The sequence below is a fragment of the Bufo gargarizans genome, chromosome 6, assembly GCF_014858855.1.
Source record: "Bufo gargarizans isolate SCDJY-AF-19 chromosome 6, ASM1485885v1, whole genome shotgun sequence".
Taxonomy (NCBI): Eukaryota; Metazoa; Chordata; class Amphibia; order Anura; family Bufonidae; genus Bufo; species Bufo gargarizans.
Window position 1 is genome coordinate 222,214,015 of NC_058085.1, and position 19,245 is coordinate 222,233,259.

General features: G+C 43.5%; 1 protein-coding gene across 2 annotated transcripts in view; it reads right to left on the reverse strand.

The window, feature by feature from the left end:
• The window catches only part of LOC122941247 (pepsin A-like), a 76,314-nt gene that overhangs the window by 33,691 nt on the left and 23,378 nt on the right, over nt 1-19,245 (reverse strand). For both annotated transcript variants that reach the window (XM_044298329.1, XM_044298328.1), the window contains exons 3-4: nt 15,568-15,685; nt 12,766-12,884 (exon numbers count right to left, since the gene is read on the reverse strand). In XM_044298329.1, coding sequence (XP_044154264.1) covers nt 12,766-12,884; nt 15,568-15,685 — 237 coding nt within the window. The remainder of the gene's footprint in view (nt 1-12,765; nt 12,885-15,567; nt 15,686-19,245) is intronic.

Consider the following 19,245-nt stretch of genomic DNA (forward strand, 5'->3'; position numbering starts at 1 on the left):
TCTAACACTGTCCCTAGCGCCTGCTGATGTCTCTCCCTGCACTAAGTACACTGGTAAATCCAAGATGGCTGAGGCTATTTATAGGGCTGTGACAACACAAGGCTGATTGGCTGCATGCATGGAATTATGGGTGATCGTGCCTTCCCAGAGTTCCTTGCTCCATGTCCTCATATGTGCAGCAGCAATTTTAAAAATGTGATTTGTTACCACGAAGCGTGAGGAAATTTGGCTTCGGTGCAAATCAAATTTTTCCTGAAATTCGGATCGAATTTCACTTCATCAGCTTCGATTTGCTCATCTCTGATAGTGACCATAAACCTGAAAAAAAAACAAAATTTAGCCAACTAAGAGAGGCCATTGGCCTAACTAACTGGGACAAAGTCCTCAAAAATAAAAATGCAGCCACAAAATGAGATATTTTAAAAAGCATCCTAAACTCCTTATGGGCATAAAAGGGTAAGGAACAAGAAAATGTGGATAAATAGAATTGTAAAGAAAGCTCTAAATGACAAAAAGAAAGCGTTTAAATCACTAAAACAGAAGGTTAGCGAGGAAGCATTGAAAAACTACAAAGAAAAAAATTGAATATGTAAAAGATGAATAAAGGCAGCCAAACTAGAGACAGGGAGAATCATTGCCAAAGAGAGTAAGACTAATCCTAAAATATTCTTCAATTATATAAATGGTAAAAAGTATAAATCTAAGGGGATGTCAGAGTGATGAAGGAAGAGTTGCAGTGATAAAGAGAAAGCAAAGTTATTAAATATTCTTTTGATGGTTGTATTCAGAGGAAAATGCAGTATATAAAAGTGCCTTGTCCGATCTAGGAAGAGATATAATGGAGTCTTAAAAAGATTAAATTAGACAAGAGAATATTAAGTAATGTCATAGCCTAGCCAGACCTTTTTTTATATATATATATTTAACCACTTCACATCCACCCATAGGATATAAACGTCCTATGGGTGGATGTTTATCTCTGAATGGACTTCTGGAACGTTCATTCAGAGATGGCAGCTGCACGCTAATCGTGCAGCTGCCAAACGGGGGGCCCGCTGTCCGTGATAGCAAGGCAACCCAGAGAGAAGACAGGGAAAGTTCTCAGGGGACACAAAATATAAAATAATAATTAAAAACAAGTGTTAAAAAAAATAAAGGTTTCAAATGTAAAAAAAATTAAAAAAAATCCTCAATTAAGTAATCGGTTGCAATAAAAAAGTTAAAAATAGAAAAAAATATATTATACATATTTAGTATTGCCACATCCGTAACGACTGGCTCTATAAATATATCACATGATCCACCCCGTCCGATAAACACCTTAAAAAAAAAGAAGTAAAAAAATGCCATTTTTGTCACCTTACATCACAAAAAGTGCAACTCCAAGTGATCAAAAAGGCGTATGTTCCACAAAATGGTACCAATAAAACCGTCACCTCATCCTGCAAAAAATTAGCCCCTACAAAAGAAAATCTTAAAAAAAAAAATATATATATATATATATATATATATATATATATATAGATCTCAGAACATGGTTCAAAAATGTTATTATTGTGTTAAAGTGGAATACATTTAAAAAGTATGCATATTAGGTATCACAGCGTCCGTAACAACCAGCTCTCTAAAAACATCACATGACCTAACCTCTCAGATGAACACCGTAAAATAATCAAAATAAAAACAGTGCCAAAAATAAAGCGATCACAAGTGTCACAAGACTTAACGCTTTTTGGTCACCTTGCCCCATAATGTGTAATAATGAATGATCACATAATCATATGTACCCAAAAATGGTACCAATAAAAACATCAACTCTTTTTGCTAAAAATTCACCTCTGCACAAGACGATCAGCAGAAAAATTAAAAAAATATGGCGTTCTGAAAATGGAGACACAAAAACATAATTATTTTTTCAAAAATGCTTTATTATGTAAAACTTTTAAAAACAAAGAAAGTAAACATATTTGATATCATTGCGTCCATAACAACCTGCTCTATAAAAATAGCCAATCATCTACCCTGTCAGATGAATGTTGTAAAACATAAAAACAGTGCCAAAACTGCTTGCCTCACAAAAAACATAATCTAGAGCAATTAAAAATCATATGTACGCCAAAATATTACCAATAAAACTGGCACCTTATCCCCTAGTTTCCAAAATGGGGTAACTTTTTGGGCGTTTCTACTGTAAAAAAGGGGGGTTTCAAATGGGACCATACGGCGCTCCTTTTCTTCTGCCCCCTGCTGTGTGCCCTTACATCAGTTTACCACCATGTGTGGGGTGTTTCTGTAAACCGCAGAATCAGGGTAATAAATATTGAGTTTTCAGACACTTAGTCCTGTTATGACTAAGGAGTAAGTGTCTGAAACACGTAAACTGGTGTTGGGATGTAAGGATTTGTCCACAATTTTGTTACCAGAAATAAAGAAACAAGTGACACAACTACATTGAAGTGCTGGAGCTGCGTTTTTTAACGACACCAAACTTTGAAAAGTAATTAACACGGAAGAGGACAGTATACTGCTACAGATGGATCTAGATAGATTTGAGGCCTGGGCCGAGTAGTGGCAGATGAGTTTAAACACTGACAAATATACTTTACAAATCACTATTCAGACCACACATGGAGTACTGTGTACAGTTCTGGGCTCCTGTGAACAAAGCAGACATAGCAGAGCTGGAGAGGGTTCACAGAAGGGCAACTAAAGTAATAACTGGAGTGGATGGACTGCAGTACCCAGAAAGATTATAAAAATGTGAGTTAATCATTTTAGAAAAAAGTCAACTATGTATAAATATATCAGGGGTCAGTGCAGAGATCTCTCCTATTATATATTTATCCCCAGGACTGTAACTGTGACTAGGGGACATCCTCTGCGTCTGGAGAAAAGGAGGTTTCTACACAAACATAGAAGATGATTCTTTACTGTAAGAGCAGTGAGACTATGGAACTCTCTGTCTGAGGAGGTGGTGATGGAGAATTCAATAAAAGAGTTCAAGAGGGGCCTGGATGTATTTTTGGAGTGTAATAATATTGCAGGTTATAGTTACTAGAGGGGGGTCATTGATCCAGGGAATTATCCTGATTGGATTCGGGAAGAGTGAGGAAAATTGGTTTCTACCTCACAGGGGTTTTCCTCTGCATCAACTTGCAGGATAGCCAGCTGAACTATGAACTATGTTACTATGTTACTAAAGTAATAAAAAAAAAATACAAAAAAAAAAGCTCATAAAAAGTTGTGGTTCACATCACCCACTTTATCTGACTCTATAAAAAAAACAAATAAGGAGCTCATTCTGAACACCATATTTATCAATGTATTTACACAACACAACTGGTATAAATACATTTGTAAATCCACCTCCCCCATACATATCCATGCATGTGGCTTCCCTTAGTGTATTAAAAAACCACAGGTCAGCAGCCCACGGGCCCCGCATCACTGGTGGGCCCAACGCCGACGCAAACGCCCACAAACTACGACGGGGCACGGGCCCACATAGTTCCCTGCCCTGCCGACCAATCACCACCATAGGCTTCAAGCCTAGTAGGCCTGAGGCCTATGTGTTAGTAGAAGCCCGGCACAGCATGCGTGGTGACGTCATTGCGCAGCTTGCGTGATATAGGGGCGCGCGCAGGACTTTGACGTACGCGCGCCTGCCTCACCATTCCGGATACAGGTAAGTATTAGGCTTTTTTTTTTTTGTGTGGGGCGGCAGAGGAGGACATATTACTACAGGGACTGTAGGGGCTGTGTAGTGGCAAATTACTTAATGGGGGCAGTGTGGGGGCACATTACTTAATTGGGGGCAGTGTGGGGGCAAATTACTTAATTTTGGGCAGTGTGGGGGCAAATTACTTAATGGATGGCAGTGTGGGGGCAAATTACTTAATGAATCCTGGCACCCCCTCCAATCAGCTGTTTGCGGAGAGCGCGATGTTCCAGTGAGCACCACAGCATCTTTGCTCCTTACCAAGCACAGCGCTGTCCATTTGATAGCACTATGCTTGGTATTGCAGCTCAGCCCCAATCACTCAGATAGGGCAGAGATGCACCTAGACCATGTGAACAATGTAATATGGCCAAGGAAGAGACTGTGGCGCTTACGAAGCACAGCAGCCTTTTCATACAGAAAAATAAACTTAAACTAAAATGGAGGGGAAGGGGGGGCCGAGTTGGGTAGACAGCCTCGGGCTATCATGCACTTAAAGGGGTTGTCCGGGATCCAACTCATTTTTTTTAAAGTAGCTTACTCACCATTAGTAGCCAAGTTTATGTTCCCAAGATGTTTTTAGGTAGCTTTGACACTGCTGCATTGCTCCTACAGTCCCCAACAGACTGTTTACATATCTGTTTATGTATGCCATCACTTCCTGCTGCAAAGCATTGTGTGTCCCAGTGCAGCTCAGCAGCAGGCGGTTTCTATAGTGTAAGATCACCTCCCTGCATCCGCCCCCCTCATACGTATTCAGCCTCCTGCACATTATTCACTCCTCCATAGATCTGCTCCCCTCTTACATATTCCTCCCCCATAAACTCCTCTTTGCAAATGTCATGTGCTCAATGCTTGCAGAGCAGAGAGGCAGACAGTGAATTCACATACAGAGAGCACAGCTTTCCAGAATGGTACATCTTTTATACTGCATTCCTTTTATGTTTAATTTCATTCATCATTGCAATAACCAATTTATAGTAATCTATCCAAACAATGATAAAGTTGTTTTACAATGTCACCAATTTTGCTCTGCTGCTACACAGATAAGGCTACTTTCACACTTGCGTTTTGTGTGGCTCCATCATGGACGGATCCGCATCTATAATGCAACCGTCTGCATCTGCTCAGAATGGATCCATATGTATTATCTTTACCTTAGCCAATACGGATCCCTCTCGAACACCATTGAAAGTCAATGGAGGACTGATCCTTTTTTTATTGTGCCATATTGTGTCAGTGAAAACGGATCCGTCCCCATTGACTTACATTGTGTTCCAGGACGGATCCGTTTGGCTCAGTTTCGTCAGACGGACACCAAAACGCTGCAAGCAGCCTGCAGAGCAGAAGTGTCTCTGATCTTAGTCAAACTGATGCATTCTGAGCAAATCCTTATCTATTTAGAATGCATTAGGGCAAAACTGATCCGTTTTGGACCTATTGTGTGATCCCCAGAACAGATCTCACAAACAGAAACCAAATCGCTAGTGTGAAAGTAGCCTTAGGCCTTGTTTGTTGCTGTCCGCAAATTGGGGATCAGCAAAAAAAAAAATTATGCCAGTTTTTTTTCCCGTAGGATCAGTTTTTTTCATAGATCCCTTTTAATAAATGCCTATCCTTGTCCGCAAATGAGAAAAAAGTCGGACATACACAATTTTTTTTTTTCTTAGTGCGGCCCTCCGTCCGCAGTATTAAATTAATTGGTGGCCAGTGTGGCCTCCTGTCTCCCCTTCCTAATAAAAATCATTGGTGGCCAGTGCGGCACCCCCCCTCCCTTCCCCAGTATTAAAATCATTGGTGGCCAGTGCGGCCCCCCCTCCCTCCCTGGTATTAAATTCATTGGTGGCTAGTGCGGCCCAACCCTCACTCCCCAGTATTAAAATCATTGGTGGCCAGTGCGGGCCCCCCCCCTCCCTCCCTCCCCAGTATTAAATTCATTGGTGGCCAGTGCGGCCCTCCCTCCCTCCCCAGTATTAAATTCATTGGTGGCCAGTGCGGCCCCCCCTCCCTCTCCAGTATTAACCGCCTCCGGACCGCCTAACGCAGATGTGCGGTCCGGAGGCGGCAGCCCTGCGCTCAACGACGCATATACGCGTCATCTCGCGAGGGCCGGGATTTCCTGTGAACGCACGCACACAGGCGCGCGCGCTCGCAGGAACGGAAGGTAAGCGAGTGGATCTCCAGCCTGCCAGCGGCGATCGCTCGCTGGCAGGCTGGAGATCCAAATTTTTTAACCCCTAACAGGTATATTAGACGCTGTTTTGATAACAGCATCTAATATACCTCCTACCTGGTCCTCTGGTGGTCCCTTTTGTTAGGATCGACCACCAGAGGACACAGGTAGGTCAGTAAAGTCGCACCAAACACTACACTACACTACACCCCCCCCGTCACTTATTAACCCTTTATGAACCCCTGATCACCCATGATCACCCCATATAAACTCCCTGATCACCCCCCTGTCATTGATCACCCCCCTGTATTGATCACCCCCCTGTCAGGCTCCGTTCAGACGTCCGCATGATTTTTACGGATCCACGGATACATGGATCGGATCCGCAAAACACATGCGGACGTCTGAATGGAGCCTTACAGGGGGGTGATCAATGACAGGCGGGTGATCACCCATATACACTCCCTGATCACCCCCTGTCATTAATCACCCCCCTGTCATTGATCACCCCCCTGTAAGGCTCCATTCAGACGTCCGCATGATTTTTACGGATCCATGGATACATGGACAGGATCCGCAAAACACATGCGGACGTCTGAATGGAGCCTTACAGGGGGTGATCAATGACAGGCGGGTGATCACCCATATACACTCCCTGATCACCCCCCTGTCATTGATCACCCCCCTGTAAGGCTCCATTCAGACGTCCGCATGTGTTTTGTGGATCCGATCCATGTATCCATGGATCCGTAAAAATCATGCGGACGTCTGAATGGAGCCTTACAGGGGGGTGATCAATGACAGGCGGGTGATCAGCCATATACACTCCCTGATCACCCCCTGTCATTGATCACCCCCCTGTCATTGATCACCACCCTGTAAGGCTCCATTCAGACGTCCGCATGATTTTTACGGATCCATGGATACATGGATCGGATCCGCAAAACACATGCGGACGTCTGAATGGAGCCTTACAGGGGGTGATCAATGACAGGCAGGTGATCACCCATATACACTCCCTGATCACCCCCCTGTCATTGATCACCCCCCTGTAAGGCTCCATTCAGACGTCCGCATGTGTTTTGTGGATCTGATCCATGTATCCATGGATCCGTAAAAATCATGCGGACGTCTGAATGGAGCCTTACAGGGGGGATGATCAGAGACAGGGGGATGAACACCCTGATCACCCCCTGTCATTGATAACCCCCCTGTAAGGCTTCATTCAGACGTCCGCATGTGTTTTGCGGATCCGATCCATGTATGCATGGATCCGTAAAAATCATGCGGACGTCTGAATGGAGCCTTACAGGGGGGGTGATCAGTGACAGGGGGGTGATCACCCTGATCACCCCCTGTCATTGATAACCCCCCTGTAAGGCTCCATTCAGACGTCCGCATGTGTTTTGCGGATCCGATCCATGTATCCATGTATCCGTAAAAATCATGCGGACGTCTGAATGGAGCCTTACAGGGGGGATGATCAGTGACAGGGGGGTGATCACCCTGATCACCCCCTGTCATTGATAACCCCCCTGTAAGGCTCCATTCAGACGTCCGCATGTGTTTTGCGGATCCGATCCATGGATCCGTAAAAATTATACGGACGTCTGAATGGAGCCTTACCAGGGGGGTGATCAATGACAGGGGGGTGATCAGGGAGTCTATATGGGTGATCACCCCCCTGTCATTGATCACCCCCCTGTCATTGATCACCCCCCTGTAAGGCTCCATTCTGACATTTTTTTTGGCACAAGTTAGCGGAAATTTTTTGTTTGTTTTTGTTTTTGTTTTTTCTTACTAAGTCTCATATTCCACTAACTTGTGTCAAAAAAATAAAATCTCACATGAATTCGCCATACCTCTCACGGAATCCAAATGCGTAAACATTTTTAGACATTTATATTCCAGACTTCTTCTCACGCTTTAGGGCCCCTAAAAAGCCAGGGCAGTATAAATACCCCACATGTGACCCCATTTCGGAAAGAAGACACCCCAAGGTATTCCGTGAGGGGCATATTGAGTCCATGAAAGATTGAAATTTTTGTCCTAAGTTAGCGGAAAGTGAGACTTTGTGAGAAAAAAAACAAAAAATAAAGAAATTAACTAACTTATGCAAAAAAATAAAAAATTCTAGGAACTCGCCAGGCCCCTCATTGAATACCTTGGGGTGTCTTCTTTCCAAAGTGGGGTCACATGTGGGGTATTTATACTGCCCTGGCTTTTTAGGGGCCCGAAAGTGTGAGAAGAAGTCTGGGATCCAAATGTCTAAAAATGCCCTCCTAAAAGGAATTTGGGCCCTTTTGCGCATCTAGGCTGCAAAAAAGTGTCACACATGTGGTATCGCCGTACTCAGGAGAAGTTGGGCAATGTGTTTTGGGGTGTCATTTTACATATACCCATGCTGGGTGAGAAAAATATCTTGGTCAAATGCCAACTTTGTATAAAAAAAATGGGAAAAGTTGTCTTTTGCCAAGATATTTTTCTCACCCAGCATGGGTATATGTAAAATGACACCCCAAAACACATTCCCCAACTTCTTCTGAGTACGGCGATACCACATGTGTGACACTTTTTTGCAGCCAAGGTGGGCAAAGGGGCACATATTCCAAAGAGCACCTTTCGGATTTCGCAGGCCATTTTTTACACATTTTGATTGCAAGGTACTTCTTACACATTTGGGCCCCTAAATTGCCAGGGCAGTATAACTACGCCACAAGTGACCCCATTTTGGAAAGAAGACACCCCAAGGTATTCCGTGAGGGGCACGGCGAGTTCTTAGAATTTTTTATTTTTTGTCACAAGTTAGCGGAAAATGATGATTTTTCTTTTTTTTTCTTTTTTCCTTACAAAGTCTCATATTCCACTAACTTGCGACAAAAAAAAAAAAATTCTAGGAACTCGCCGTGCCCCTCACGGAATACCTTGGGGTGTCTTCTTTCCAAAATGGGGTCACTTGTGGCGTAGTTATACTGCCCTGGCAATTTAGGGGCCCAAATGTGTAAGAAGTACCTTGCAATCAAAATGTGTGAAAAATGGCCTGCGAAATCCGAAAGGTGCACTTTGGAATATGTGCCCCTTTGCCCACCTTGGCTGCAAAAAAGTGTCACACATGTGGTATCGCCGTACTCAGGAGAAGTTGGGCAATGTGTTTTGGGGTGTCATTTTACATATACCCATGCTGGGTGAGAAAAATATCTTGGTCAAATGCCAACTTTGTATAAAAAAATTGGAAAAGTTGTCTTTTGCCAAGATATTTCTCTCACCCAGGGTATATGTAAAATGACACCCCAAAACACATTCCCCAACTTCTCCTGAGTACGGCGATACCAGATGTGTGACACTTTTTTGCAGCCAAGGTGGGCAAAGGGGCACATATTCCAAAGTGCACCTTTCGGATTTCACCGGTCATTTTTTACACATTTCGATTGCAAAGTTCTTCTCACACATTTGGGCCCCTAAATTGCCAGGGCAGTATAACTACCCCACAAGTGACCCCATTTTGGAAAGAAGACACCCCAAGGTATTCCGTGAGGGGCATGGCGAGTTCCTAGAATTTTTTATTTTTTGTCGCAAGTTAGTGGAATATGAGACTTTGTAAGAAAAAAATAAAAATAAAAAATCATCATCATTTTCCGCTAAGTTGTGACAAAAAATAAAAAGTTCTATGAACTCACTATGCCCATCAGCAAATACCTTAGGGTGTCTACTTTCCGAAATGCGGTCATTTGTGGGGGTTTTCTACTGTCTGGGCATTGTAGAACCTCAGGAATCATGACAGGTGCTCAGAAAGTCAGAGCTGCTTCAAAAAGCGGAAATTTACATTTTTGTACCATAGTTTGTAAACGCTATAACTTTTACCCAAACCATTTTTTTTTTTTGCCCAAACATTTTTTTTTTTATCAAAGACATGTAGAACTATAAATTTAGCAAAAAATTTATATATGGATGTTGTTTTTTTTGCAACATTTTACAGCTGAAAGTGAAAAATGTCATTTTTTTGCAAACAAATTGTTACATTTCGATTAATAACAAAAAAGTAAAAATGTCAGCAGCAATGAAATACCACCAAATGAAAGCTCCATTAGTGAGAAGAAAAGGAGGTAAAATTCATTTGGGTGGTAAGTTGCATGACCGAGCGATAAACGGTGAAAGGAGTGTAGTGCCGAAGTGTAAAAAGTGCTCTGGTCATGAAAGGGGTTTCAGCTAGCGGGGCTGAAGTGGTTAAATTCATTGATGGCCAGTGCGGCCCCCCTCCCTCCCCAGTATTTAATTCATTGGTGGCCAGTGCTGTTTCCCGCCCGCCCCCCCCCCTAATTAAAATCATTGGTGGCCAGTGCGCCCCCCCCCTCCCTCCCCAGTATTAAATTCATTGGTGGCCAGCGCAGCCCACCCTCCCCCACACCCCCCCAATTAAAATCATTGGTGGTTAGTGCGGCCCCTCTCCCTCCCCAGTATTAAAATCATTGGTGGCCAGTGTGGCCCCCCATATTAAAATCATTGGTGATTATTGTGGCCCCCCTCAACCCCCCACCCCTAATTAAAATCATTGGTGGCAGTGGCCACAGGTTAAGAACCCCCCTCCCCCCTCCATCATTGGTGGCAGTGGAGCGGCAGTTTCGATCGGAGTCCTAGTTTAATCGCTGGGGCTCCGATCGGTTACCATGGTAGCCAGGACGCTACTGTAGTCCTGGCTGCCATGGTTACTTAGCAATTTTAGAAGCATTATACTTACCTGCGCTGTCTGTGGCCGGCCAGTCGCTACTCTTACTGGTAAGTGAAAGGTCTGTGCGGCGCATTGCTTATAGCACAGACCTGTCACTTACCAGTAAGAGGAGCGACCGGCCGGCCACAGACAGCGCAGGTAAGTATAATGCTTCTAAAATTGCTAAGTAACCATGGCAGCCAGGACTACAGTAGCATCCTGGCTACCATGGTAACTGATCGGAGTCCCAGTGAATAAACTGGGACTCCGATCGGAACTCTCCGCTGCCATCAATGATGGGGGAGGGGTTTGTGATTTTTATTAGGGGGGGAGGGGAGGCTGCACTGGCCACCAATGAATTTTATACTGGGGAGGAAGGGGGGGCCGGGGGGGCCGCACTGGCCACCAATGAATTTAAAACTGGGGAGGGAGGGGGGTCTGGCCCCCTGCTGCCTGGCAGTACCTGATCTCTTACAGGGGGCTGTGATCCGCACAATTAACCCCTCAGGTGCCGCACAGCCCCCTGTTAAGAGATCAGGTACTGCCAGGCAGCAGGGGGCCGTTATGTCCACAGTTCTCAGTATATTCTAACTTGAAGCGTCCCCATCACTATGGGAACGCCTCTGTGTTAGAATATACTGTTGGATCTGAGTTTTCACGATCTAACTCAAATCTGATGGGGAAGCTTCAAGTTAAAATATACCATCGGATTGGAGAAAACTCTGATCTGATGGTATACCCGAACGCCGAACCCAAACTTTTACAGAAAGGTTGGGGTTCGGGTGCCGACCGCGGAATCTACGGGGTTAAAGACCACAGATCAGTGCCAGCACCGATTTGGGGTGTTGGATATGAGTGTTAGCTGTAAATTACAGTTAACACTCTCTCTGCAAATGTCAGCGGCTCCAGGGCAGCAGGAGCAGTAGCGGAGGAACATGGGGGGGATCGAGGACAATGGGGGCCCATACATGAGGGTGGATTTATTTGATGACCGGCACTTGGGCACATATGAGGGGGCACTTACTCACTTTCAGGCAGCAATCTACACTCTGAGTGGAGATTGCAGCCTGAAAACAGCATTTTCACAGTACCGCGCTCCAATTGGTTGGTCTGTAAAGACCAACCAATTGGAGTGAGTGTGGGCAACGGACCACTCTGATTGGTCCCTTGTCGGCACCCGGTGATGTCACTGGACTGGAGGGGGCGGAGCTTAGTGGGATCTCAGACAGGCTAGTTACCGCCCCTGCAATACTTTTGCATAATTTGCTGGGCTGGCAGTGACGTCACTGAGCTCCCTCAGCAGCGGAAGAGGAAGCTTTCCTCCTCTGCAAGGGAATTTATTGGAGCAAAAGGGGGCATTAGAAGTAAGTTCATCAGGTAGGACATGGGTGTTGTTGATGTGTGTGACACTGCAGTACTATAGGACAAAGGTCCCAAATCCCGAACAACCCCTTTAATCCGATCCCTGATCACTAGGAGGAGCTCGGTGCCTAGGAATTTATAAGTTTACCAGTTGTAAAAATCTATTTGCACTGAGCTCGCCCTAAATATAGTGTTTTTATGTCGGGAACCGAAGATGCAGTTCAAAATTTGCATATTAATAATATACAAACATATGTCATTTTATACAGTTGAGAAATTGTGTGGGAAATATTTTTTTCCCTGATATTTTTTATTAATCACCAATAGGTCAGAAAAATGTAACAATAAATGTCACTGGGAAACTAAAAAAAATAGATATATACCACACTGAAAAGAAAAGAAAAACACATCCCATAAATAAAAAAAATTGTAATCTTTATTCAAAATAATCTCAATATATACATAATTCTAATAATATTACATATAATAAGCATGTAGTGAATATGTCCAATTAATAACTGCACCTATACTCAATATATATGCCGCTCTTAAGGGTGAGTAGTCTATGGGAATTTGCTAATGCAAGGGAGAGGAGGTGCTATAGACCTGATATGTATTGAGCCTGATGAGGGCAATTACCCTCTATATATTGCTCAATACTAGGTCAGTGCATCTGGGGGATGCAAATTTTTAAATTTCTGGGATGTGTATAGACTGATATTTTTTATGCCAAACATGTCTACCAAACTATTCCCTTATGATATGCTGTATTGACCTTTATCTATTTCAAATTTAATAAAGCCTCACCTGTACAGTGTCATATCCAAGGAAGCCAGTCATACTTCCAGTTCCATACTGGATGGATAAAGGAGTGTTGGTAGCTTGGAATGTGGATGATTTCTGTGGGTTGAACATATGGTGGTTGGCTATGAAAAAAAAAAAAATGTTTTTAGATGTATTTTTGCATGAAAGATACCAAATGATTCCAATTGCCAAAATGTCAAAATGTTTGCAATAGGGGTTATAGCATGTGTTGGGACATTATGTCTTGGGGATTTTTTTTATTTTTTATTGCCATAATCATAATGTTTAGTTTTAAGTAGAATATTGCAAAGGCGAATGTGAATCTGCTATGCCACTAAACTGATATAGGTTGGGGCTTTATCCTGGAAGCCCCATTGTCTTCACCCTTTGACCCCATACAGGGACCTGGACTCCACTACAGGTAAACCAACAGGCCGCTAACTCTTGGAATAGTCTCAGTTTAGTAACTGCTGACACACAGTGGTCAAGAGGCACCAGTGCAGAGCACTGAGGGATCAGGCAAAACCATAGTCAGGAAACAAGCTGTTGTCAGGGCAGGCATCATACTGAAATCCAGTAAACTGTACAATGGTCCGGGAGGGCAGCACACGGTCTGAAGGAGGAATAGGCAGAGGTCAGCTCATGCAGCGATCAGTCAACTAGAGAAACAGGCCGAATTTGGTACATGGACAGACAAGATAAAGATGTACCTTTGTAGGAAACAAGCTAACTATAACCTATTACTCAGGCACCTTCCCACAGGGAAAAATTGTCTTAAAGGGTACCTGCCACCATGAAAATGCAATGTAAGCTACAGGCAGCAATTTATAGAGCAGATTGATATATGATGACTATAGAGACTATTAAAAGGAAAAGATGCAGCAGAATAAAGGCTAGAGAGGAGTAAAAGCCTCTGGCAGACCTATCCACCAGAAGAAAGCAGGAAGATGCTGATGGGTACAAATTGCTGGAGAACAGACAGCAGGGACATGATGATTGCTTCAATGGCTGTACCCATTGGGTGAGGTGAGGCAGGGGTAATCCAGGATAATATAGAGAAATTGATTTCTAGATTCTAGGTTTAGGCATAATAATATAGGCTTATTAACAAAGCCTATACAATAGTGCAGATGAAGCCATTTATTGGTTAGTTGCATCGTTGTATTTTTTTTTTCTTTGAATTTGCTATCGAAAATCTTGAGAGAAATGGCATCAATTGGTTACAAACATTTATAGTTAATGTAGGCATATATCTGGTACATCAGTGTAGTTTGAGCAAAACACATTTCCTATAATATATCCAAAGTCCAAAGATTCACTGAGGAGCTTTCATCTGTAACTACATTGTCTGGATAGTTATTCACACAGTAATAGTTTATGACAGAAAAGTGACCACTAGTTATGTTCTTAGTATAATATGATTGTCCCCTTGCTAAGAGGTGTATTTCATTCTTTTTTCTTTAATCTGCAGTACATGTGGGGGAAACATAGTTATGTTCTTCATATGTCCTTTATGTTTTAGAAAATCAGTTGTGTAATGATCAAAGTCACAGGGAATATGAACCCACCTGTGTCCAGTGCCATTTTCAACTGAATCTACACCTCCAGATCAAAACTATGTTGGCGCTGCTTTAGGGAGGTAACATGCACTCCGATGATGTTAGTGTCCTGGAGTAGGAGGCACAATGCTGTGAAGGCATTGTGTTGCCTGCGCCAGGACAGCAAGCAGCAAGAAGATCTGGTTGCTTGTTGTGCGAACAGACATTGAAGTGAATTTGCCTTTTTTATTGGTACAAAGAGGTGTTGTGGGGGCAAAAACAGGGACATTGTGGTACACATAAGAAAAACATTTCAGTGCAGGGAGCATGCAAAGGACACAATTATTGTGTGTGAAGTCTGGGCACTATTAGGCTGGGTTCTGTCTTCTTCTTTGATGATCTGTGAGGAAAAGAATCTCTGGTGACGTGACTGCATTCATCACATGGTCCGTCACATGATCCATCACCATATTACCGCCCGGGGCCAAAATCTGCCATGGAGCCAATAAAATTCTAGTTACACTCCTGTAAAAAACTCCCTTTCAATTAACCTACTGGATTATTCTGAGTTAATAGAGTGGCTCACCTTTCAAATTTCTTTTTAAGCTAGATCAGCAAGGCTATTTGATTATGTTAGAATGTCAGGACACTTTAAATAAGGCATTTCAGCTCTTCTGACATGTGTTGTGTTGAGTTATTTTGGCTAGAAATATATGAATAAACTAAGAACTAGGCATTTTCATTTACCATATCATTATTTTACTTTGTCTACTCTGAAACAGCATTTATACAAGCATATTAGAAATAATATGGAAAGGGGTTCTCCTGAGTGCACAACCTTGAGCTAAAAACATAATATAAGTTTAAAAGAGAGAGATCATACATTTTAAGAATGGACTCTGGTCAGAGAGAACCCACTGTAAGGCCTCATGCACACGTATTTTGTTTCCATGTCCGATCATTTTTTTTTGCGGATAGGATGCGGACCCATTCATTTCAATGGGTCCACAAAAAACGCTGTCCGCATCAGTATGTCCGTTCCGTAGTGCATGTCCTATTTTTTTCTTGTTTGTGGACAAGGATAGGCATTATTACAATGGATCCGCAAAAAAAATGGATCCGCAAAAAAACAGATGCCATACGAAACGTCATCCTTATTTTTGTGGATCCGCAATTTGCGGACCACAAAACACATACGGTCGTGTGCATGTAGCATAATGTAGAGCCAGATATGAATTAGAAATGTATAGATACTTTAATCACTCACTGCAAGCTGGACTAGAGCAATAAACTGAAGGCACCCACAAGTTAGAGGATCCTGTATCAAATATGACCGTGAAAGACTGGGGTGGGGTTCCAATAGAAATAGTTCCAAAATACTCAATCTAGAGAAAACAAGATATGAGAAGTGTTTATTAAAATAATGATTAAATTAAGAGATTCTGGTTATCAAATTAGTGGTAAATGGCAGTTAAAGCAAGATTAGCATGCTTTATTCCGATTTTAATCATGCCCCCAGTCTATGCATTGTCAGGTTCTTTTGCTCAAATAGTATTAAATGGCTGCTGAAGGAGGGTCGCGTGACCAGGCAAATCATCTCATTGTAATGACTTCTCCATTCAAACAAACTGCACCATTTGCACTTGTTATGTTGGGAGATTTACTGCAGGTACAGTGTGTCTGAATGGAGGAGGCATCCCATGGAGGTGATTTGTCCATCAGCAGCCATTTTATCGACAGGACCTCTGTGTGGACAGCACAAAAGACTTTGTAAACAAGGGGCATATCTTTTCCAGCTTCTCATGACACTTTATGCAATATTAAATAATATAATTAAAAAGTACTACTTGTCTTGTTAGTGTATATGGAAAAAAAAAAGCTAAAATGGTATTCAGGGGAGAAAATTCCTTTAACTGTGATTTCACCCATACAATTTTTTTTATGTTACTGCAGTTTTTGTTTATGTCACTTAGCCCAGATTTACTAATCTGTATATGGGAAAAAAATCTGTCAAAAAAGTGGTGTAAATTGACACATCTATGGTTTCTACACTATTTTCATCTCATGCTTGGCAAGGGCTTACAGGATAGGGGGCGGCATACAATGCCCCAAAATTGCACCATAATCCTGTCATAAAACTCTGTCTCAAAGTAAGCCAACCAATAATTGGTATAGAGTCAAAGAAAAGTCTGTATCCATGCACAATATTTCTCACCCAGCCTAAGTCACTGTGATAAATCTAGTACATGTCTAGACAGAATGTCTAAACTTACTCCTCCTTTAAGATTAGTAAATCTGGGCCACTGCGTGCAAAACCACCCTTGGGGGCTCACATACTAAGGCCTCATGCACACAACCGTTGTGTGCACCCGTGGCCGTTGTTCCGTTTTCCGTGATTTTCTGCGGACCCATCGACTTTCAATGGGTCCGTTGAAAACTCGGAAAATGCACCGTTTGTCATCCGCCTCCGTGATCCGTGTATCCTGTCCGTCAAAAAAATATGACCTGTCTTATTTTTTTGACGGACAACGGTTCACGGACCCATTCAAGTCAATGGGTCCGTGAAAGAACACGGATGCACACAAGATTGGCATCCGTGTCCGTGATCCGTGGCCGTAGGTTACTATCATACAGACGGATCCGAAGATCCGTCTGCATAAAAGCTTTTTCAGAGCTTCGTGAAAACTCAGATCCGACAGTATATTCTAACACAGAGGCGTTCCCATAGTGATGGGGACGCTTCTAGTTAGAATATACAACGAACTGTGTACATGACTGCCCCCTGCTGCCTGGCAGCAGCCGATCTCTTACAGGGGGCTGTGATCCGTACAATTAACCCCTCAGGTGCTGCACCTGAAGGGGTTAATTGTGCGTATCATAGCCCCCTGTAAGAGATCCGGGGCTGCCAGGCAGCAGGGGGCAGATCCCCCTCCCTCCCCAGTTTAAATTTCATTGGTGGCCAGTGCGGCCCCCCCCCTCCCTCCCTCTATTGTAATAATAACATTGGTGGCACTGTGTGCGCCCCCCCTCCCTCTATTGTAATAATAACATTGGTGGCACAGTGTGCGGCCTCCCCCGGCCCCCCCTTCCTCCCTCTATTGTATTAATACGTTGGTGGCACACAGACCTGTCACTTACCAGAAGGAGGAGCTCCCGGCCGGACACAGGCATCACAGCAGCCAGCAGGTAAGTATGATGCTTTGACTATTGCTAAGTAACCATGGCAACCAGGACTGCAGTAGTGTCCTGGTTGCCATGGTTACCGATCGGAGCCCCAGCGATTAAACTGGGACTCCGATCAGAACTCCGCTGCCATCAATGATCGGGGGGGAGAGGAGAGGGAAGGCCGCACACTGGCCACCAATGTTATTAATGCAATAGAGGGAGGGAGGGGGGGGCCGGGGGAGGGCGCACACTGTGCCACCAATGTTCTTATTACAATAGAGGGAGTGAGGGGGGTCGGGGGGGCCGCACACTGGCCACCAATGTTCTTATTACAATAGAGGGAGGGGGGCCGGGGGAGGCCGCACACTGGCCACCAATGTTCTTTTTACAATAGAGGGAGGGGGGTCTGCCCCCTGCTGCCTGGCATCCCTGATCTCTTACAGGGGGCTATGATACGCACAATTAACCCCTTCAGGTGCGGCACCTGGGGGGTTAATTGTGCTGATCACGGCCCCCTGTAAGAGATTGGGTGCTGCCAGGCAGCAGGGGGCAGTCATGTACACAGTTTGTAGTATATTCTAATTAGAAGCGTCCCCATCACCAGAATGTATATACTGTTGGATATGAGTTTTCACAATGTAACTCATATCCGACAGTATATTCTAACATAGAGGCGTTCCCATGGTGATGGGGACGCTTCAAGTTAAAATATACCATCGGATTGGAGAAAACTCTGATCCGATGGTATAAAAGGGACTCCAGACTTTACATTGAAAGTCAATGGGGACGGATCCGTTTGCAATTGCACCATATTGTGTCAACATCAAACGGATCTGTCCCCATTGACTTGCATTGTAATTCAGGACGGATCCGTTTGGCTCCGCACAGCCAGGCGGACACCAAAACGACTTTTTTTTCATGTCCGTGGATCCTCCAAAAATCAAGGAAGACCCATGGACGAAAGAACAGTCACGGATCATGGACCAACGGAACCCCGTTTTGCGGACAGTGAAAAAATACTGTTGTGTGCATGAGGCCTAAGGAGAAGCATATCACACGCCAGTCTTGGTAAAAAATAAATAAAAAAAAACTGCTAAAGTAAGATGTCATTTTTTTTATCGATTAAATCCACAGGATTTACTTTATGCTGTTAAAGATAAAACAGGGTTCACCATAGGGTAATACCGTTTGTAGACAGGTAAAATAAATGGTTCCAGTGCAAGGCTCACCTTTGATAGTTGTGCTACCTGTAGGCACAACTCTAGTGAAAGCTTGTCAAGTCACGATTTGATGGTGGATCTGCAGCCGCGAAGGGATGACTTCTTGTTGGAGATACCTGAGGTCTCCAAGAAGTGGTAAGATACAAAAGTAAGTAGATAAGGATTCCCAGGGCGCAAGAATCCAGTCAAGATGGCGATAGTGAAAAGATACTTTTTTTTGCAGAAGTACAACGCGTTTCGGGGATAAGTTCCCCTTCATCAGGTACATAACACTGTTGTACTTCTGCAATAAAAGTATCTTTTCACTATCACCATCTGGACTGGATTCTTGATCCCTGGGAAACCTTATCTACTTACTTTCTTTTTTTTTTTTTTTAAGAGGCAGCCTCTTAAATGACATCTGTCAACCGATTTGTACCTATGAAAGTGTCTGACCTGCATGTGCGCTTGACAGCTGATGGCATCTGTGTTGGTCCCATGTTCATATGTGCCCTCATTGCTGAGAAAAATGAAGTTTTAATATATGCAAATGAGACTGTAGGAGTTGAGCCTGCTGCTGT